Source organism: Opisthocomus hoazin, chromosome 1 (assembly GCF_030867145.1).
Source record: "Opisthocomus hoazin isolate bOpiHoa1 chromosome 1, bOpiHoa1.hap1, whole genome shotgun sequence".
Lineage (NCBI taxonomy): Eukaryota > Metazoa > Chordata > Aves > Opisthocomiformes > Opisthocomidae > Opisthocomus > Opisthocomus hoazin.
The window spans coordinates 106,874,267-106,896,872 of NC_134414.1; the positions used below are offsets into that span (position 1 = coordinate 106,874,267).

General features: G+C 44.0%; 2 protein-coding genes across 10 annotated transcripts in view; one reads left to right on the forward strand and one right to left on the reverse strand.

The window, feature by feature from the left end:
* Positions 1–18,797, reverse strand: LOC104327721 (carbonyl reductase [NADPH] 1-like). Of its 3 annotated transcripts, none has more exons than XM_075432312.1 (4): positions 18,386–18,762; positions 9,162–9,481; positions 2,973–3,080; positions 1–1,231 (listed from the first exon to the last, which is right to left on the reverse strand). In XM_075432312.1, the coding sequence occupies exons 2-4, from the start codon at positions 9,445–9,447 to the stop codon at positions 795–797; spliced, it is 831 nt and encodes a 276-aa protein (XP_075288427.1). In that variant the 5' UTR covers positions 9,448–9,481; positions 18,386–18,762; the 3' UTR covers positions 1–794. The 3 variants fall into 3 exon arrangements, with proteins under 3 accessions (XP_075288427.1, XP_075288437.1, XP_075288419.1); XM_075432322.1 differs by lacking the exon at positions 18,386–18,762 and adding an exon at positions 18,201–18,266; XM_075432304.1 differs by lacking the exons at positions 1–1,231; positions 2,973–3,080; positions 9,162–9,481 and adding an exon at positions 9,491–11,720 and having other exon boundaries at positions 18,386–18,797.
* Positions 18,495–22,606, forward strand: part of SETD4 (SET domain containing 4) — a 25,786-nt gene continuing 21,674 nt past the window's right edge. For 4 of the 7 annotated variants that reach the window (XM_075432286.1, XM_075432271.1, XM_075432298.1 and 1 more), the window contains exons 1-5: positions 18,495–18,583; positions 18,961–19,063; positions 19,509–19,604; positions 20,679–20,716; positions 22,199–22,287. In XM_075432286.1, the coding sequence (XP_075288401.1) occupies positions 18,994–19,063; positions 19,509–19,604; positions 20,679–20,716; positions 22,199–22,287 (293 nt within the window). In that variant the 5' untranslated portion in view covers positions 18,495–18,583; positions 18,961–18,993. The remainder of the gene's footprint in view (positions 18,584–18,960; positions 19,064–19,508; positions 19,605–20,678; positions 20,717–22,198; positions 22,288–22,606) is intronic. The other 3 variants (XM_075432278.1, XM_075432294.1, XM_075432296.1) reach the window with 3 other exon arrangements.

Consider the following 22,606-nt stretch of genomic DNA (forward strand, 5'->3'; position numbering starts at 1 on the left):
TAGTTTGCTATATCAGTTCGGTAGTTTATTTTCTCTTTATACAGTCCAAACATCACGCTACAAACTTAGCTGCAGAAAATGAAAGTATTTTCAAACATTATAAATTTTTAGTATCAGAATAAGCCAGTTGGATGAATACAAATCTGTAAGTAATCATTTATTGACATACACATTAATAAAGCCAACTGATTAAGTTCTGTTAAGGGTATGTCACCGCTATTTTTTATTTTCGCCTAATTCCATTTTGTACTTATAATCAACCAGCAACCTCTATACACCAGTGATTAGTTTCCCCCCATACTGGTCAGACTGCAGATCTCAGAACAACCCTCTCCCCTTTAGCAGCCCTGCACAACCTCAAGAAGCAACTACAGTGCCTAAAAAGATCTACTGTGCTGAGAAAGCATAAGGCATCTGGTTCCTCATCCCAACTCCATGTCAGAGGGAGAAGGGCTGGCAATGATTTAATTAAGAGTAGAATCAGGTAAACAAGGTCAGGCACCTCTACTTTAGGGCAACACCAAACTAGCCCGTATCATCTGGGCTGGAATATCTACAAATCAGATTCTGGGCTACACCGTCAGTGCTGTGAGCAGGCTAATGGAGACTGTTGTAGAGCGTACCCTAGTGCAGATTTAATCCCAGAGGAGTACCGTAACTGTAGCCCTCACTGTAATCATGAAGGACCCTGCTGCTGCTGTGGACAGGATGAGACTGGTCTGGCTAAAAGCCCTACCAAGGCACAGGATAATCCACAGTCATATTACTGCTTGCATGGGTCCACATACATCAGCTCACCAGGTTCGAACAGTTTTGTCGCTAACAAACTGGCCATGAGGACCACCAGCATCAGAAGGCAAAAGAGCCAAATAGACTGGGGTCTCAGCGCCTTCATCGGGCGATTTAGTGGCTTGAGGACCTGCCATATCTGTTCTCACCCACCCAGGACAGCAGGCATTGAGAAGGATGTGGTCACCTTTTCTTTTCTCATTTAACACCCGGGCTTGAATCCTGGACAACACTGTGACACCGATTTTCGATACTCCATAGGCACTATTTGGCCAACCCTCTTTCTCGTGCACACTTTTCTTGGTATCTTCCACAAATTTGGTCATGAGTTCCACTAACTCCTCCTCAGTGATAGTGTCGCTGCGAAACTTCCGCTGTAGTTCTTGGCTGCACCCTCCCAGAGCTGAGCTACTCGCCATACTAGAGACATTCACCACTCTACCTGGTAAAAGAGAATAAAGACTGATTACTTTTACACACACTAAACAAGCCCAGACACTGGAGTGGGCTTGCCCTACAGTTACGCATTCATTACTTAGGTGAATACTTGTGCAGTATTTTGTGGGGGCTATTTGGCAGAGCTTCTGGAAGACCACATTTAACTCGATGTCAAGCATTTACAGTGAATTTCATTACAGAGGCTAATTTAAGGTGTGAACCTGTAAAAGCTCTCCACTGAGCTTCAGGTGTTCTTCCAGGAAACAACCTGGTACAATCTGTAGGCATATTCATAGTGGTAAGTGGCTTTCGCAGTAATGGCAGCCAGACATCACTCGAAGTTCTGCAACAGCTTGAGTAAAGTCCCATAAGAATGTACCTCAAAAGCCAGAATAATACAGAATTCAATAAAAGCAATTTAGTTCTTAATGCGGTGAGACCATCAGCTTGTTTACAGAATACCTGAAGATTCACACATCCCAGCATGCAAAAGCGCAGTAAGCTATTTATCTCCCAGCACTTCAGTACAGAGGAATGAATCAGCTGAATCAGTAATTCACTCATCTTCCCCCAAATTATGTCACGCTATTTCCCTCTTTCTTGCTAGTTTAGAGCCATCCAGGCTATGAACTATGGAATGAACATGAGGATTTAGAACTTACACGCCACAGAAATTAATCCTTTCTGTTAATGATTTTATTAACACATTTGTCCTTCGCTCTTAGTACAAGAGGACTAAATTGCAATTTTGGCACTACTTACTGTCTCCCCTACCAGCCCCAAACTTCTAACAGTTCCCAACTTCTCTCTCCTCTACTTGATTTACTTTCTCTTAAAAACCTAGATGTATTTAAATGTTGGTATAGACAACATTTCATTTGTGGCAGCAAGCCCTTATCCAAATATCCATGAAACTACCTAGTGATCACAAGTCTTGAAAAGAAAAAACCCTTAGATTTGGTGTGGGCATTGGATCCAAATACCCTCCTTTCAAATTATCTGTTATATGTCAGTAGCATGCACTTCCAGTGCTCCCACGTTTCAAGAACAAGAGCACTCTGTGCAGGACAGTCATCCAACGAGTACAGATTATTTGCATGTTGCTAACACCTCTTCACTATAGTGGCATGTATCTTCTCTGACCCTGGTCCATTCTATTTACTATTTTTGGTAAAGTGCTTTCTTCCAGTTCCTCCTAACATCACAAAATCACAGTAACTTCACGTACATCTACAAGTGCCATTTATAACTACATCACTAGACACTTGCAAATACTGCAAAGGCTGTGATCTAGATACGAGACAGACTGATAGCCTACTGAGAAGGTTTCTTCAGCAGTAGCAAGAACAGGCATGTCACATCAAACCCAGCTGAAACACTGTTTTTAGGTACTTCCTTATGCTAGTTGTATCATCAACAGGTCCTTTCTAAAGCAATAAGAATTTATGTAGGCAGATATCATGGACAAAAATGGGTGAGTTTTTAATGTGTTCTTGAGGGCACCATGAGAATTCCATTTCGAGCCATAACAGAAGAATGTGACTGGCTTGAAAATGGATATAAATATACACAGCAGAAACACTTTGGGGGTCATGAAAGGCCATCTGTTCTCTTACCTATGGTACAGCAAGGTGCACTCCTCTTGCTATGAGGCAGGGTCCTTCTGAGACAGGACAGAATTCTCCCATTTAATGAGAGCCAAAATTCACATAAAACTATTTCCCTACTTGTTATGTTACACTTACCATAAGGCTTCACAAGAGGCAACAATTCTGTGCAGACATTCTTGGTTCCAAAAAAGTTTGTCTTCAGTGTAACCTCTGCTTGGACCGCAAATGGAGTTGTGTCACGAACTTTTCGTAAGAGGAGGTAGCAAGGGAGAAAAAAAAAAAAAAAATTAAATTAAATGAGAATTACTAAACTATCAAAACATAAAAGTTTATTTTTGATAATTAGGAAACAGGCATATGATCAATTAAAATACACAAAAAAAGCAACATCACTAACACATTCTTATTAATGAAAACATCCAGCTCTGCAATATTGTATTAATAATAATAATTGTTTTCACCTCTTCTTAGTTGAAGGCTTTAGTTTTGCCCCAGGAGAGTCAGCTGCATCACTCTGCAGAGTCATTTGTCAACCCATGGGCCGTTTGCGTTTCTGCCTTTTATATGGAAGAGACAAGCAAAGACTGCTCTCACAGGGTGTGCTGCCCAACCTGCCCACTGACCCGCCTGTACTTATTCACATCCAGTGCTCAGTCTGGGCTGCCACTACCGCAGGTAAGTAAGCTTCGAGGTGCTCTCTCCTCTTAAATGCATAGCACAGCACTTTGCCATCATCCTGATACACCAGGAGAGGGGGCAGAGGGGAAATCAGAAGGGAAGATCCTGAATCTAGGATGTTGCCACTGAAGATGCAAAAGCTAGACTACCACACCAGTATTAACATCCAACAACATCGCAGACAACTGCTTCTATACCCTGACTCTTCTCTGTTACCATGTCTTGGCTTCTCAGCCCAGACTTGCAGCCAGAGCGGTGCCGAATTGCAACAAACACTGTAAAAGCTTCTACAAAGAATGCAGAGGTAAGATTTAGTGCTGCCTGAAAAAACAAGCAAACAGAAAACCCCAACCGACCCCAAAAACTGATAAACACTTGTGCCATAAATCATCCCCTGAACTGACAGATCTGTGCTAACACAAGCAAAAGAGTGGGAACAAGCAGCTAATGGAGCTGACTTCGGTAAGCGTAAGCAGATCACTGAACTGCACTGTAAGGGTATGATTTCAGACAGAAATGACAGCTTGCCACCACCAAAAGTGGGGTAGATGTGCCATCAGCTGACAATTTGGCTCAGCAATAAGCCATATGCTATGCGTCCTCCACTTTGAGGGGGAAGTAGGAGTTAAAGTAACAGCACTCCTCCTCTTCTGCTGCAGGCTCTGTCTCTGCAGTGATGAAGGCCACCCATATAGATTAGGCAGGTCTTCACTTGTCTCCACAGCCCAGACCTATGTAAACTCAAAAGACAAGCAGCAAAAGGTCATTTACTATTTAATGTAGTTGTGTTTTTCTTGCGAAACACAGCTTCAATGACTGACATTTATACTCACAAGCAGCGGGCAATGATGGCATCAAGTTTTGCAAATCACTTGCTTGCATTTAAATCCCAGACATAAGGCCAGACCATGACCTATCACAAGAATTACAGCAACGGGAGAAGAAACTAAAAACCTACACATCTCTGAACTCCTGCTTCCATATCCACCTTGCAACAGAGAAGCTTCCCTACTCCAAAACCCACTCATTTGTCTAGCAAGATATATTACTCATAACACCCGATAGATACACACTCCCTTTATCTACCAAGCATCACTAGAATGACTGTTCTCACAGAAGCTCATCCACAAGGCAACCCAGGAATACATAATCATTTCATAATGAAGAGTTTTTGCCGGACTAAGGACTTTGCTAGACTATGTGCAGTGCAGCACAAAAACTGAAGAATACATTAAATTTAATTGTAAATCTAGTCTTTGACAGCAACGACACACAGTACTACAATAAAGAAAGGAAAGCATAAATTCTGGCCTGGTAGCAGAAACCTGGCGAGGCAAGAAGCAAGCCTGGGCAGAAACAATCTCAGAGCAAGAATTAAAGCCAAAATACGAGATGAGCATCACAGCAAGTTCTCACACAAGTGTGAAACCCTCTAGCCTCTGTGCTAGATACTTATACAGCAACAGTTGTAACTGTCTCCCCTATCACATTTCTTAATTGTATGACCTACTGCTGACTCATAGCAAGTTGTCAGCTTGAAAAGAGTCTAGGCTAAAAATCTGGAAGCAACTACTGAGTAAAAAAAAAAAAAAAAAAAATCTATGATGTAGTAAAGGAAGTGACAGGAATGCCACTGGCCATGCTATTTTACCTATTTATCTGTTCAGTGGCTCTGCGCTAATAAAGCCCAGATCTCTCACAGATGAGCTCATGCTGCAGTAGTTTGAGGAGCTTTTATTTCACCTGTCCAGGTACACACTTTGCTGGAGGCTACAGCTGCTGCAAAGTCAGCAACAGGAAACACACACTGCAAATGCTGTAGTTGCAGCCCAGTCTTGCTCAAACTGGCACTAGTAGGCTGAGCTAAGGGCCTGATTATGAATTGAAGAAATACTGGCCTGTCCTGGTTTCAGCTAGGATAGGGTTAACGTTCTTCCTAGTTGCTGGTATAGTGCTGTGCTTTGGATTTAGTATGAGAAGAATGTTGATGACATACTGATGTTTTAGTTGTTGCTAAGCAGTCAAGGACTTTTCAGCTTGTCATACCAGCCTGCCAACGAGAAGTCAGGAGTGCACAAGGAGCTGGGAGAGGACACAGCCAGGACAGCCGACCCCCACTGACCAAAGGGATACCCCATACTGTATGACATCGTGGTCAGCATATAAAGCAGGGGGAAGAAGAAAGAAGGGTGGGACGTTCAGAGTGATGGCATTTGTCTTCCCAAATAACTGCTACACATGACGGAGCACCGCCGTCCTGGGGATGGCTGAACGCCTGCCTGCCGAAGGGAAGTGGTGAATGAATTAGTTGTTTTTGTTTGCTTGCGCACGTGGCTTTTGCTTTACCTACTAAATTGTTTTATCTCAACCCATGAGTTTTCTCAGTTTTACCCTTCCAATTCTCTCCCCCATCCCACTGGGGCAGAGTGAGCGAGCGGTTGCATGGTGCTGAGCTGACGGCTGGGGTTAAACCACAACAGTGCTTTTTGGTGCGCAACACAGGGCTCAAAGGGTTCAAGCTAATGACAGAATTGATTTGAATGTGCTAGTGTCGTAGTTTAACTTGGCAGTCAGCAACTAAACACTTGAGAGCCACTTGCTCACCCCTATCTCCTTCCTCCCCAGCGGGATGGGGAAGAGAAATGGACAAAAGGGGAAACTCAAGGTTTAAGATAAAGGCAGTTTAATAAGACAACAAATGAAATAATATTACTATTGCTCATGAATATGTAAAACAAACTATATGTAATATAATATTTCTCACCACCCAACGACCAATTCGCAGCCAGTCCCTGAGCAGTGACTGTGGAACCTGCAAATCATGAATTTCACTAAAAAGTTCAAACTCCTGGAAATGAGAAGAGCCGACACCTTTCTGCCTTGCGGCCAACCCCCATTCCTCAACTGAGCATGATGCCTATGGTATGAAACATTTCCATTCACCAGCTTGGCTATCTGTTTGGCTATGCTCCCTTGCAGCTCCTACATACTTGCTCATTAGCTCAACATGAGAAGCTGGAAAGAGTCCTTGATCACATAGCAACGACTGAAAACATCAGTGTTATCAACATTCTTCTTGTAGTAAATGCAAAACACAGCAGCTACTGGGAGAAAAATTAACTCTATCCAAACCAAAACAAGGACAGCTGGATAGAAATTATAGTTGTTATTGCTGTTTAGCTATTGACAGGCTCCTGTGCTTGCTACAGATTACAGTGCTCTTTAGTTGCTGCTTTTTGGTTTCACTGCTTGTGGTACTGCTTATCATCTTCCTCTGCTGCACCTGGAAACATTCTGATAACAGCAATGACGATGTGCCTGGGCTGGCAGATGGTCAGGGCATTGCTGCTGTTTCTGTGCTGCTGTACTGGACAGGCTGGAACTCCAATGTGAATTTGAGTCGAAACAGCCCTGCAGACACCAAGGTCAGTGAAGGAGGGGGAAAAGGTGCTCCAGGTGCCAGAGAAATTCCCCTGCAGCCCGTGGTGAAGACCATGGTGAGGACCATGGTGAGGCAGGCTGTCCCCCTGCAGCCCACGGAGGTTGACAGTGGAGCAGAGATCCATCTGCAGCCCATGGGGGACCCCACGCTAGAGCATGGGAATGTTTGAAGGACTGTACTCTGTGGAAGGGACCTACACTGGAGCAGTTCATGAAGAACTGCAGCCTGTGAGGACTCACACTGCAGAAGTTTGCGGAGAACTGTCTCTCATGGGAGGAACCCCATGCTGGAGCAGGGGCAAAGTATGAAGAGTCCATGGACAAGCTGGAGATGTGGGCCTGTGTAAACCTCATCAAGTTCAACTAGGCCAAATAGACGGTTCTATACAGGCTGGGGGATGAAGGGATTGAGAGCAGCCCTGCCAAGAAGGACTTGAAGGTACTGATGGACGAAAAGCTGGACATGAGCCACCAATGTGCACTCGCAGCCCAGAAGGCCAACTGCATCCTGGGCTGCATCAAAAGCAGCGTAGAGAGCAGGGTGAGGGAGAGGATTCTGCTCCATTCTGCTGAGATCCCACCAGAGTCCTGCATCCAGCTCTGGAGCCCTCAGCACAGTAGAGACATGGACCTGTTGGAGCGGGTCCACAAAAATGATTGGGGGGCTGGAGCACCTCTCCTGTGAGGAAAGGCTGAGAGAGTTGGGGCTGTTCAGCCTGGATAAGGGAAGGCTCCACAGAGATCTTATTGCAGTTTCAGTACCTGAAGGGGACCTGTAAGAAAGATGGGGACAAACTTTTTAGCAGGGTCTGTTGTGACAGGACAAGGAATAATGGTTTTAAACTAAAAAAGGGTAAATTTAGACTGAATATACGGAAGAAACTTTTTATGATGAGGGTGGTGAAACACTGGCACAGGTTGCCCAGAGAGGTGGTAGATGCCCCATCCCTGGAAACATTCAAGGCCAGGTTGGACGGGGCTCTGAGCAACCTGGTCTAATTGATGATGTCCCTGCTCACTGCAGCAGAGGTTGGACTAGATGACTTTTAAAGGTCCTTTCCAACCTAAACTATTCTGTGATTCTACAACAGAGATAAAAACTTGCAGCAAATTAAAAGATTGTAACACCTCTGTCTTGAGCACATCCTGAAGCTCAGACAATTACCTCAGACAATTGCCTCCTATTAAGCTGATCTTGAACACAAGCAATCCTCCTGCAAAGTACCACGCAAAATATACAGTGACTGGACTTCAGAACACCACTGCTGCACTCCCACTACCTGAGAAGCTCCACCTTCAGCAGCAGATGAGATTTGATCCATACTACCTGATGGCCTCCTTAACTCATGCTGTTGGCAGATGAGTCAGCACAACACTGTGCTGGAACAGTTACATGTCCTAACTGGAAATCAGGCAAAGAGATTAAAGAAACACACCAAAAAAACCCACAGAAAATATGGAAAGAACAAGTTTGTACTGGCAGGGATATGAACTAGTAGTCATGCTTGTTATTGCTCTATCTGGAGCTAACATGATTCTCAACCTGATTATAAAAACACAAGGAAAATGCACTCTTCTACCTTACAACTGCTGTGTCTTTCTCACTTTCCCTGCGTTCCTGTCTACTAGAAGATGAAAGGGTTAAATTCTTGCTCAGCACAGCAAAATTTAGGTTAACCATTCTACAGGTAACTAAATGGCTTGAGAAAGTTAAAGATAAGTAAAGATGACAAAAACTACCCCGGGCCAAAGATTCTTCTTTATCAACCAGAATCCTTGAGCAGGCAACATACAGAACAAAGTATGAGGCTTACAGAAGAGAGAAAACACAGATCCCCAAGGAACACAGCTGATATTTGCATAGATGATGGGCTCCCATGGGCCTGGTGAAACTCATGGGCACTGAGGCAAACTCAACTGTGCTCTGTGTGCCTTCAGTATTTTCATGCTCTGTCTGCAATGCAAATACTCCAGAGGAGCATCTTTACAGGCACAGTGAGCCCAACAGGTGCTACGCGAAGAGCCATTTCACATTGCCCTCTCATAATGCTTAAGCAGGTAGGCAGCTTACCCAGCCAAAAAAGCAGCATGCCATTGGCACAGAAGTCCCATACAAGTAGCTTTGTAAAGTCCTTGATGCATCTACTATCTTTCACCACACAGCTTTGTAGCACATAGGACTACCCTAGACAGTCCGCTTCCTACCTTTGAAAGCGATCCCTGCATTGTTAACCAGCACGTTCAGCCCTCCATACTTCTCCTTTAAGAAGTCACGGAGAGCTCTGATGCTCTGCAGATCATCGATATCCAGCTGATGGAAGAGTGCACGCAGCCCTTCCTCCTGGAGCTTTGCCACTGCTTCTTGGCCACGGCCAGGGTCTCGGGCTGTCAGGTACACATCCCCCGGGAACTGCTTGCACAGAGCCCGCACAATTGCAAATCCGATCCCTTTGTTGGACCCAGTCACCACAGCCACTGGCACGTTAGACATTGTCCTCTCTCAATGTATGCCAAAGTGACAGTAGCTGCAAACAACAAAGAAGAAAACTGCACACTTGCATGGACAAAGATGGCTGTCTGAAAACGGATTAAAGTGTTTTTTCTTTAAAATCCTATGTAGAATTTCACTTTGAATTATGCAAAACTACATCAGAGTGCACACTAACTGTAACTTACTAAAGCAGCATTGACGTGCTGAAACGAACTCCACAGCTCACGGAGAGTTATAAAGCAGGCATTTTTATTGTGGCACTGGGTGCAAGGGGGATCGCTCCTCCTAACTTGCATGCTGAGGGAGCAGGCAACTAGACATTTATTATACATAAGCACACATATTCGTTAGATTTCCAAGAATAGGCAGGGTTATTACAGTTTGTTCCAGGAATTCATCATCACAAGTTCCCTTCCACTTGCGCCTGCATACTCCCATCTGGTGGTCACGGGTGGGGGTCTTTGGGAGGAAGGCTTGAAGCCTTCTTCACAGTAAACTTCCCACCTTTGGCTGAAACTGCTGAGTTGTCCTGGGCTGTCTACAATGCTGGCTGGAAATGATTTCTTACTGTGTGGAGGATCTTGCTGACAAGATACTTCCTCTTTTCTAGATAAAACCCAGCTCTTTACTAAAGTTAATGAAAGGGTTAAAGATTTGCTTTTCAAGTGCCCCCTTTTCTTTCTCCTTAGCAAATTCTTTTGCTAAAGCACTATGTTTTGAAATCAAGTTTCCCTGAACTATTGCCCGCTTTCTGCCTTTCGTCTTAATTGGTGCCTTTTCCACTCCTCATAACTATTGCCAGACCACATACTCTTCCATACAAAACATCAAAACATACAACAAATCAATATTCCTAATGCTACAATAATTATACATGTAACAAACAATTGCTTTAGCCATGCTAAGTTAGGCAGCCAGGATGTGAGCTTTTCTCAAAGTTCAGTAAACCCAAAAGAGGTGTCACCTTCAGCCACTTGGTGTAAAACTTTAGTTTTTTCCCAGATCTGGTTTAGATCTGTTTCTACACGTTTTTCATGATTAATATAGGTACAACAAGTTTGATTAATAACCATACACAATCCTTCCTCTTTTGCTAAAAGCATATCTAGACCCATTCTGTTTTGACTTACCACCTTGCCTAATGAGGAAACTTCCTGTTGAATTCCCTGTATGGCACCTGCAGTAAGATTTTCTATTTGTTCTATGGTGGCTGAAATATTCACTATTGCTTTTCCCAATTCACTTACTCCTAAGTGGGGAAAGAGCCATCTAACAAAGCTACGAAATCCTGTTTCTCGTTCAGTTAGGGAATTGTTAACTTCTCGTTTAACGAGTTTCCATGGTGATCTTAAAATACCTGGTGGTGGATGTGAGTGATTGAACACCTTATCCTGGGGAACTAGATATCCTAAAGTGCAGCTCCCATCCCAGTAATGAGGTAAGGACTTTCTGGCATGACCATCTCCACATAGCCACCATAGCCCATCAGGTACACAATCATATGTATAATCAAGCTGTAGTCCTGCTTTAACTGCAACGGGACATTCTGAGGAGTCATCACCTTTTTTAGTACATTCGGTTCCATTAATATCGCTCAGATTAAAGTTAAAGTTTCCAACCTTTGGAGCAGTTTCATTTACCCTTTTTATAAAGATCGGCTTTCCCAAAACTTGTAGATCAAATTTTAAAGGTTGGACGACACTACGTCCACAAGAATAACTTAGATCTGTTTCCTTTTTCTTTGGTAATGGGGATTTTAAACCCCAACACATAGTTTCTCCGTTAGGGAGTATAGATATATCTTGACCCTCTGCACAAGGCCCGTCCAGTTTCCAAATCAAATTTTCTCCTGTGGGCAAAGTGGAATTATTTAGGTTATCATATGGCCAGCTCCAATTAGCATAAGACACTGGTATTCCAAAGAGAGGGAATTTCACATCCTCACTAGGAAGAGCAGCACATACCCAGCAGTTGGACAAATTTAAAAGCCTCGAAATATTAGTAGTTAACTGTAAATATACATTCTGATCCCAGGAATGAGTTTCTACTATACAAAGTCCCATCAAGACAGAGATGATCAGCAATCCTTCCGTCAGAGATGGAATTTTAGAGGACCGGTCTGCTTGGTCTCCCATTGCTGTTTCAGTGCTCTTTTGACTCTCGTATGGTGAATCCAGGAAGAGACTTCTTTCGCTTTGATCGCCGTGCGTGTCGTTAGCAGAACTTGAAATGGTCCATCCCACTTAGGCTCTAAAGGTGAGTCTGAAAGAGATCTAACATATACATAGTCACCTGGTACAATATTATGAATTGGTCCGTCAAGCCCGCGGGCATGAGAGACCAGGACCAATTTTTCTACCTCTCTGAGTTCTTTCTGTAAACTTATTACATAGTTGGTTAGCACTTCAGTACAGACTTGTGTAGATGCTCCTGCTTGCACCATATAAGGTCTTCCGTATAGTATTTCAAAAGGGCTTAGTCCCTCCGTAGCCTTAGGTTTGGTTCTAATTCTCAGAAGAGCCAGGGGTAGTGACTGAGGCCAGGTCAATCCAGCTTCCTGTCCTAGTTCTACAATTTGCAATTTAAGGAGGTGGTTCATTTTTTCCATCTGGCCACCTGCCTGTGGCCTATAACGGGTATGTAATTGCCAATCTATTTCCAGAAATCTACTAACTTGCTGAGTGACCTTTGCTATTAAGTGCAGTCCTCGATCTGAGGGCATGACTGCCGGAACTCCGAACCTGGGTATAATTTCTTGCACGAATGCCTTAGTCACTTCCCTGGCTTTATTTGTTCGGCAGGGGAATGCTTCTGGCCAACCTGAAAAGGTGTCAGTCAAAACAAGCAAATATCAGAACTCCCCTTTTCTTGGAAGTTCCAAGAAATCAATTTACCACCATTGCCCAGGAAGGTTCCCTTTCCCTATTTGTCTCAATGTAACCTTTTGAGTTGTCTGGGGGTTATTTTGTAGGCAATCTTCACATTGTTGTGTCACCTGTTTGATAGTTGTGTATAAAGTCCGAGCAACACTGCATTTGCCTAGGTACTTGTATAGGGCTTCAGTTCCCCAATGAGTCTTTCTGTGCTCAGCCATAATTACAGCCCAAAGTAAGGTACAAGGTACTATTATTTTTCCTTGTGGTGTTTTAGCCCATCCATTTTCACCTATTTTTCCATCTAGGTCCTTAATTGGTTTCTGATCCTCATTTGAGTATCTAGGCTCACCGAAATTCTGATCAATTTGGATTTTACGATCTGGGACCAAAGACTGCAATTCCACTATGTCCTCTTCGGCCACTCTCTTGGTCTCATGATCCACCATGGAATTACCTATTTCTTGAGTCGTTATTCCCTTCTAATAAGCTTTACAGTGTATTATGGCTTTTCTGGTAGTTGAACTGTTTCCAACAACCTAAGGATTTTCTCAGCACATCTTACCTACTTCTCTTGGGTGGACAACAATCCTCTCTCTTTCCAGACTGCTCCATGAGCGTGAACCACCCCATATGCATATTAAGAATCAGTCCAGATGTTGAATTTTTTTTTCCTTTTGCTAATTCCAGAGCTTGAGTTGGAGCTATGATTTCTGCCTTTTGAGTTGAGGTGTTAGGCAGAAGGGCCTTGGCCTCTATTACCTGATCAGTAGTGGTTACCGCGTATCCAGCCTTACATTGACCTTGCCAAACAAAACTGCTGCCATCTGTGTACCACGTGTCTTCGGCATCCTCCAACAGTTCCTCCTTCAAATCCGGTCAACTGGAGTATACAGATTCAATTGTCTCCAGGCAGACGTGGGACACCAGTTTTCCTACAGTTCTGCTGAGGAAAGATGCTGGATTGACAATATCAGTAACCACTACTTGTACATTGTCGTGCTCCACCATGATGCCCTGGTACTTGAGGAGTATCTGTGGAGATAGCCAGTGCCCCCCCTTCGCCTCCAACACTGCGGAGACAGTATGCGATACTAGTACTGTTATCTTTTGGCCCATTGTGAATTTATGTGCTTCTTGGATGTTGAGCACTACCGCTGCTACTGCTCTCAAGCAACCTGGCCATCCTTTAATTACTTCGTCCAGTTGTTTGGCAAAGTATCCCACCATTCTTCGGTCTGGTCCTGGAGCCTGGGCCAGGACCCCCAATGCGATTCCTTTTTTTTTCATGAGAAAACAGCCAGAAGAGTTTAGTAGGATCTGGTAACCCCAGGGCTGGTGCCTGCATAAGTTCCTGTTTTAATTTACTGAAAGCTTGATTAGCTTCCCATTCTGGGTTAAGTCCTTCGGACTTGATTTTAAAAGTTCATAGAACAGCTTTATCAGGAGTCCATAGTTATAAATCCGTAAGCAGCACCAGTCTGTCATTCCCAAGAAGGTGCGGAGCTCCTTAGACGTCTGTGGTTTAGGGGTTTGGCAGATAGCCTCCTCTCTTGCTGTCCCCAAAGTCCGTACACCAGCTTTGATTTCATATCCTAGGTACATCACCTGTTGTTGGGCCACTTGAGCTTTCTGTGGAGAGACTTGATAACCACTTAGTCCAAGAAAGTTCAATAAACTCACTGTCCACATTATATTTAATTCTTTTGTCTCAGTGGCTACTAGCAAGTCATCTACATATTGTAGTATTGTTCCAGCTCCGGGCGGATGTTCCCATTGTTCCAGGTCTTTGGATAACTGGTTTCCAAAAAGAGTAGGGCTATTTTTAAAGCCCTGAGGCAGCACAGTCCACGCGAGTTGTGTTTTTCTTCCAGAATCCGGATTTTCCCACTCAAAGGCAAGCAGCAATTCACTCTCTGGGCTCAAGCTCAGGCAAAAGAAACCATCCCTTGGGTCCAGTGCCGTACCCCAGGCGAAGTGGGGCTTTAATTTAGTTAACAAAGTGTACGGATTGGCCACCACAGGGTATAAATCTTCAGTTGTCCTACTAATGGCCCTGAGATCTTGGACTATCCTCTATTTCCCATCTGGTTTCTTTACCGGTAAAATGAGTGTTATATTCAGATTCGCACTCTATAAGTAACCCATGTTTGACAAACCGTTCAATGATCAGTTGAATTCCTTTCCTATCGTCTAATCTCAAGGGATATTGTTTCACCCTTACTGGTTGTGTCTCTTGTTTAACCTTTACTATTATTGGCAGGGCTGTTTTTGCTTTCCCTGGCACTTCTGAAGCCCACACCCCTGGATATACCTGATTTTGAACTTCCTTTGGTACTCCCGTCTCAACAGAGGTGCTCATCAAAGCTAAACCTAAAATCTCAAATTAGCTGCTCATTTCCTACCCTAAATTCTATTTCTCCATCTCCAAATTTTATTTCTGCCCCTAACCTTTCCAACAAATCTTGTCCCAATAAGGGCTTCAGTCAATCTGGCATATAAAGAAATTTGTGTATCCCCAGTTGTTTTCCCAATTTCAACTTTAAAGGTTTAAGAAAATATGCTCTTTCACTTTGGCCAGTCGCTCACCTTACCGTTAAAAAATCATTATCCACAGGCATTAAAGTTTAGTTCAAAACTGAAAATGTTTCACCTGTGTCAACTAAAAACCTCTACCTCTTGCTGTTGTTTCCCTAGCTTTAATATAACCATCGGGTCCGCCAGCGTAGATTTCCCAGGTCCCCATCAGTCATCTGTTACAGGGGACTGCGCTGTCTCTCTCCCGTGTCTTCTCTGGGGACATTCACTTTTCCAGTGTCTCTGTCGCCTACACCACGCACACTGATTTCTCCTCAAGGGCCTCTGAGGTCCGTTTTTCTTTGATTCATGACCTTTTCTCTAAGCTCCACTTTCCTGTAAATCTGTCACCAGTGCTCTCTTATCTCTCTTCCTTTCCTCTTCTTCCCTATTACTAAATACCCTCCATGCTTCATCTAACAATTTTTCCAAATCTTGACTTTCTGACAACCTTAGTTTTTGCAACTTTCTTTGCATATCACTTGCTGATTGCCCAATAAAAGGGATACTAGCTGTTGGATCCCTACTTCTGACCCGAGGTCCAGAGCGGTATGTCTTCTCATAGTGTCTCTTAGTCTATCAAGAAAGTCTGACAGGGTTTCCTTTGGCCCTTGCCAAACAGCACACAAGGCTGACCAATTGACTTTTTTTGGGATAGCCCGTTCTATCCCCCTTGTGATCCAATCCCTATATGCAGCTAACAGCTTCGTGTGGGCACTTCTATTTGGGTCCCAATGTGAGTCCTGCAAAGGGAAGTGGTCTTTTATATCTTCCCCTATACCCTTGACATGGTCACTCGCCAATTCTTGGGCAGTTTTTAAGATCACTTATTTTTTGGTTTCTGTCATGTGATCCAGTAATAACTGGATGTAATTCCAATTGGGATTGTGTTGTTTCAAAAGAAATTGAAAGTGTCTGGTTACCCCTACAGGATCATTGCAGTAACCTATGGCTACATTTTTCCATGTTTCTAGATCAAAGAAGTTGAATGGGACTTTTTTATCCATGGGACTGGACCCCCTTCTGGCCCCACTGCTTCCCTTAGCAGTGCCTATATTATTGCCAGTTTTTCTCCTGCATCACTGCCTGTCCTCTTCCTACTTATTGTACGGGAAGATACGGGACTGTCGGGAGGATCTCCCAAGTCTGAACCTCTGTCTTCCTCTTGTGGAGGACTCACTGGAGGCCTGTCATACTCTGGCAGGCCCTTCTTCTCCAGACTCTTTAGTTTGTCTGTGTTTATACATCTCTGCCCTATGCTGCATGCTGAACAACGTCTTTTTAACCTTCCTTTTCCTTCTTTCAGATTTTCCTTTTCTAATGCCAATATCACTGGAACCTGTGGAGGTGCTAGCCCACAGTCTCTCTGATACTCCGGGTGGTTCCAGAGAGTAAAAAAACATGTCTGTATACAAAAACTCATCCCATTTTCCTTCTCGTCTTAAAAACAGCGTTAGTTGTAATAAAGCATTGTAGTTTAAGGTTCCACTAGGGAGCCACTTTTCCCCATCATCTAACTTATTAGAGGGGCCACCACTAATTTCAATATTTAACCAGGGTCTTTTTACTCATGCTACCTCCTAGTGTTCCTGCAATTTCGTTCCAGTGTTTTAAAATACACTTTAAAGGGCTTGTCTTAGGTAGGTCTTTACTTGGTACTCTTCCCATTTCCAATCTATACCCTTACGTACCAATTACATCTACAACAATAATACCTTACCCATGGTAAAGATGACAACAGAGTACTCGCCCCATACTGCATACAATAAAAATTTAAACAATGGTTTAAATAAAATTCATTTCTTCCCGAAAAAAAAATTATATTTTTACCACAGTACAAACACTTAACTCATACAAAAAGACAACACCTATGACAATGTGGACAAGGGCTAGGCTGTGCCCTGATATGGTGGGGAGGTCTTATATCGTTAAAATTCTACACTACTTCCCATATATTAACAACATACCATAATACAAAACAATTCACAAATACTGACTTTCACTTTGTTCATCTCTGGCTGTTTCCCTTGTGTGAGAACAGAACTGCGGATCAGAACTCCGCACTCACTTTGTGCTTAGTTGCACGTCTTGATCACACACTTCCACACATTAACCATGGTTTACTGATGTTAAAGTCCAACCTGAAGAATTCAAAATATGCACAGTACTGGACACTTAAAAATTTAAAAAGGATTGTTATGCCTTCCAAGCTGTGCCGATCTACCATCTGGGTAGGATTCCGAGTAAAGGCAAGCAACCCAGCTCTACTACCCAGATAGTATTCTGAACACCACAGCTCTACTACCCAGGGGTGAGCAATGTAACTCTTTACCTTGCGTAGGATGTCTCCTTACGGCTTACAGGTATCCCCTTTCCCTTTTTACCCACATATCTGGTCCACTGATGGTCCCTGTCTACCCTGCAGCAACTGGGGAAGTGAGGGAGTTCCTTCGAGAAATCTCGGGACGTGCCTAGGACATCACCCTCTCAGCCGGTTCTGCGGTCGGGCAGAGAGAGGGTCCCATCTGGGTCACCAAATTGACATGTGGAAACAAACTCCACAACTCAGAGAGTTATAAAGCAGGTATGTTTATTGCAGCACCGGGTGCAAGGGGGATCGCTCCTCCTAACTTGCACACCAAGGGTGCAGGTGACTAGATATTTATTGTACATAAACACACATATTCATTAGATTTCCAAGAACAGGCAGGGTTATTACAATTCGTTCCTGGAATTGATCATCACAAGTTCCCTTCCACTTGTGCCTGCATAATCCCACCTGGTGGTCACGGGCAGGGATGTCTGGGACGAAGGGGCGAAGTCTTCTTCACAACAAACTTTTCACCTTTGGCTGAAACTGCTGAGTTGTCCTGGGCTATTATCTGCAAGGTCAGCTGGAAATGCTTTCTTGCTGTGTGGGGGATCTTGCTGACAAGATAGTTTCTTTTGCTTTGCTAAAACCCAGCTCTGTACTAGCTAAAGTTAAAGCAAATATTTAACCCTTTCATTTCAATACAAAACCCACTTGCTGATTTTTTCACAGCCATAGCACATTTAAAGAAGATGTATTTCCCCCATAAAAGCGAGTTTAAAAAGCTGGGTTTGTTCACTTTTGATTTAATTGCCATTTTTCTTGCAAATTAGTTCGTAACTAACGACGAGCAGACATCTAGCAAGGATGAACTCTCTTACAGGCTCTGGAACGCCTGCCCAGCTACCGACCGACTTTACCAGGGCGAGAAGCCACCCTCCCGCTTCGCCATCAAGGCCCCACCTCGCCGCAGACCGGCAAGTATCACTCACCACCACCTCCCCCGGGCCGGGCTTCCCTCCTAACGGGAAAGCAAAGCTAACCCGCGGGCCACGACGAAGCCCGGCTCCTCAGGTCACCCCGTTACCGGCGGTCGTTACGGGCCCCGCAAAGCGGCTGAACGCAGCGAGGAGCTGCAGGGCGGGCGCGGAGGGGCAGCCAGCCCTGTCTCACCTACCTCCAGCACCGCGCGTCTCCCCTCTCGTTCCTCAGTTCTACACAGCGACGAACAGACGCACCAACCGATGCACTGTGGGCGGGAAGTGAGCGCACCTAAAATGGCGGCGGTGGAGCCCCGCCTCCCGCGGCGGGCAGGGGCGGGAGCCGGCGGCGGCGGGAGAGGTGGTCGCTGTGGTCCGTGTGACCGCTGCGGCAGGTGGGGCGGCGGCGGGTGGCGAGTGTCGTGCTCGTTTTTGCCCTCTCCTCCGTCGGGGATTCAGTCCGGGAGGGAAGCGGGAGCCGGAGCTGGAGCCGACCAGGAAGCGGCGGAGAGGCCCGGCCGTGTGGCGGGGAAGCGCCTGGGCGCTGGAGGGTTATGGCCGTGCCGCGGCCAAGGGCGTGTTTGGGGAGAAAGGCTTCCCCTGCTCCCTCACCTCCCTCGTGGAGGGCTGTGCTTGTGGCGCATTTTCTAAGCTTTAAAGAGGCAGCTTATTAAACAGGCAGTGCTGCGATTTCTCTTACTGAGATGAAAGAAACAGCCAGCATTTGAAAGGAATTTTAAATATTTTTAAGTAACTTTTTTCCTTAATTCAGGTTGTCTAAATAAGGCAAAATCTGTTCCTTAGTATGAAGAAAAGCAAAGGCCGCACGGCTCGAAAGAGAAGAAGAAAACACTTGCAGAGTTTTACGGATGGAGGTACTACCCTTGAATAGTAAAATAACCGGTTGTTTGTCGGGGTGTCATTTTGTGGTACATATTTGTCAAACACCTTTGTGCTTTGAAAATAACATTCGTAAATGTTAGCATTTTCTAAGCAGATATTTTAGTATTAGTTTACAGTTCCAAGCAGAGCATGGTGAATGAATATTGTGAGCTCTCTTTTCCGGCTGATGGCAAGTACTTCGTTATTCTGAAATTCATAGATCCTTGGTTATGGCTGAATAACTGCTGGAGTTCTGAGAGCTGTCAGTGCCCAGACACCTAGAACTTAGTAAGCTAGTTGGAGGGGAGCCTTTCTTGCTGTTCTGTCATGCTATACTGAAATACAGTTTTTCTGACTATGCATTAAAATTTTTCAATTTCCTTTATTTTCCAATGAAGTGTTATTTTATAGCATTAATTCCCTCTTTTTTGTTTGTAGTCAACTGTAGTCACAAGCTGGAATACATTAAACTTAAGAAGTGGCTGAAAGGCAGAGGATTTGAAGATAGTAATTTAAGGCCAGCAGAGTTCTGGGGTAATGTTTTAATTTTTATTGGTGGTACAAATTTCTGATTCTTCTAAGAATGTTAGGTTCCTGCTTTTATTTTGAATCACACACCTGGCTAGTGTCAGGAAAAAAGCCAGTTACCATTAGTGATGGAGCACTGGAACAGGTTGCCCAGGGAGGTTGTGGAGTCTCCTTCTCTGGAGATATTCAAGACCCGCCTGGACAAGGTCCTGTGCAGCCTGCTCTAGGTGACCCTGCTTCGGCAGGGGGGTTGGACTAGATGACCCACAGAGGTCTCTTCCAATCCCTAACATTCTGTGATTCTGTGACTTCTGGCAAATGCACGTGAATAAACAAGTAGATATGGAGGCCTGAGTTAGTGTAAACTGTTTCTTTATGTAAAGAAGCTCTTGTGTAAAACTCTCATACAACAATACTTTGGTATGCTGCAAAACATGCACACCTATGCTGGATTCCTTGTAGAAATCAAGATTTTAAGTGCGAGTAGCACAATTTTAAAGAGGAAAGTAATATCTCTCTAAGAGTTTCCAGTATCCAAACCTAACCTTGTTATCATTTCTTCATCTTTTTTTCTCCATGCAAGTTCAGCAGATCTAGTGATACAGATCAATATATGATTTTAGAGCTGAGATTCACTTAACACTGTTTACAGTAAAGGAATATACTTGTATTTTTGCCCTTTAAGTAGATTATATTTCAAAAACTTTAACAATGTTAGAGAGTAGAGAGAATAATATGAATCAGAGAAGAACATTGTGAACAGAAATTGTAAAGTTTAGTTAAAACTCTGAAACCAAGAACAGCAGCTGGTGATGAAAGATGGGTTTGGACAGCAAGTGCTGCGGGGGATGCAGGGGAATGGCTTTCACAGGGTCCTGAAAAATAAAGAGAATCAGAGAATAAAGAAATTAGATATATATCTGGAACAATCCGTAATTGTCTTTTATGATTTGTAAGAGATAATGTTATGTTCTTTTAGAGCTTTTCCCTGTTAGCCCTTTAGTTTGTTGCAGCTTATCATAGTCTTCTATATTTTATATATGTACATGTATTTAAGCATCGTCTTTGTTCCTGCTTCAGATACAGGAAGAGGACTGATGACAACAAAAGCTCTTCAGGTTAGTAAAGTTGATTCTAACCCAAAAGTTCCTCAGGTGATTTTGAGGTGTAATGACTGTTGCAACAAGCAAAGCTCAGAATTCTAGAACAGGTCTTCATGGTCCCCGTTGTGAAGGTAATTTCTGGCCTGATACCAGAATTTTCAGCGTTGACGTATCTGTAACATGATGTCCTGTGTAGTCTGAGGACTTCTTGGATGAAGACATTCCTGTACTCCTTTACAGAGGTTTAGTATGTAGTCTCATGTTTCAGTTTAAGGCAATCAGTGGCTAACTGAAAGCAGAAGGAGCAGGCCCCTTGCCTCCTGTCTGCCTTGTCCCTGAGCCACTGACTCCCACAGCTTCCTTTGCACTGGCTGTAGCAGTCTTCCCCACTCGTGTGGTAAGTTGCATCAGGAAGCTAAACTAAAAGAAAACTCTGTATTCAAAAAAATCATAAGCTTTGATAGCTTTGCTCCTTGAAATCTCCCACCTTGGTCAGATCGGTGCTGGTACAAAGGGAGGAATGGCATATCGGGGAGGGGGACGGAGGGAAGAGACAGGGCTTTAAAAAGGATTTGTCTTTAGATTATCTTAGCCGTAATGTGAAACCACAGCTTTAACCTCACTTTGATGGCCCTCTTTTTTTGTTGGTAGACCAGCTAATAGAAACAATTTCTCAGACATTCCTAGCAGAAAAAGGGAATGATAGAAAAAATACCTTGCCCTTCAGATATTGGCACAGAAAGACTGAACTCTGAGTGAAAAACGCCTCTCGGAAAACAGGCTTGTTGGAGAAGTTTCCCGAGTGGTATGAGAATAGTGTATCAAATAATGGGCAATCAAATCAAGAACTTTTTGCAAAATAGAGTATAGCAAGACGTAGGAAGGAGATGCAGTGGATAAGTCGTTTATAGAGAACAGTGTATGTTCTTGTGCTGGCTCAGGGTTAGAGCCAGCAGCTGAAGCCAGAGACCCAGGTTATCCACAGTGCTGGGGTTCTGCTGTAAGGGAAATGAGACCTAGACTGAACTGGGCCTGAGCAAGATAGGGAATCTCAGGAGAGGCATGGGAAAGGGAGAGTACTGGCTTGGTTCGTGTCCTCTCCCTACTAGCATGGACAAGTATGGCTTAAGCCACACACACAGCAGCTTGGCAAACAAGGTCAGGATACACAGGACCTAAAATAGAAGTTCAGGTATTTGTGCGATCTCATCTATCTCGGTACAAAGAAATTGAGTAGCCAGGCACCAGACCTTCTGCGAACAGCTAACTTTCTGCAGGTGACAGTTCCTACTGACTGCAACCGTCCTCCTTCCCTGGACTGTGACTGTCTTAAAACCATGCCAGTTTCCATCAAGTTCAACAGCACATTTGTTTGCTTCCTGACATTAGTGTTCTCTGGGGAGTGTCTCTCTGTTCAGAAGCCGCATAGTAGATGAGTCATTTACACTTGACCTTTACTATTCTTTGTATGTGATGTCTTTTTTCCCTACTTCAAAGGCAGGGGATCTGATTATTTCATTGCCTGAGAAATGCTTGGTCACCACAGGCACTGTCCTTAGTAGCTGCGTGGGAGAATACATTGTGAAGTAAGTGATAAGTGGCACTTTATGGACAAGCTGGCCTTTACTGTGGGTTGCTCATTAGTAGGTTAATCATCTAAAGTGGTGGTAGGGCTTTAAACTGCATGCTCTAACTTGTGTATTTCTTGTGGACTTTTATGCACGTGGAATGCTCAGATAAGTAAGGTTTGGACACAGAGCATCACCTTTCAGCTAGGCAGAGTTGGAGGAATGGTACAGGCTTGAACTTGACCTGCCTCTAGAGCCACCTTGGACCTAAATGCCAGTTATGAATGGTTTCTTGGGAATTTGTGAGTATGCGTCAGTAGGAGAAGGAGGGTAAAAT

Excerpts from the sequence above, each read along its gene's own strand:
- LOC104327721 (XM_075432304.1), bottom strand. The coding sequence starts at position 11,582 with ATGGGAGACCAAGCAGACCGGTCCTCTAAAATTCCATCTCTGACGGAA.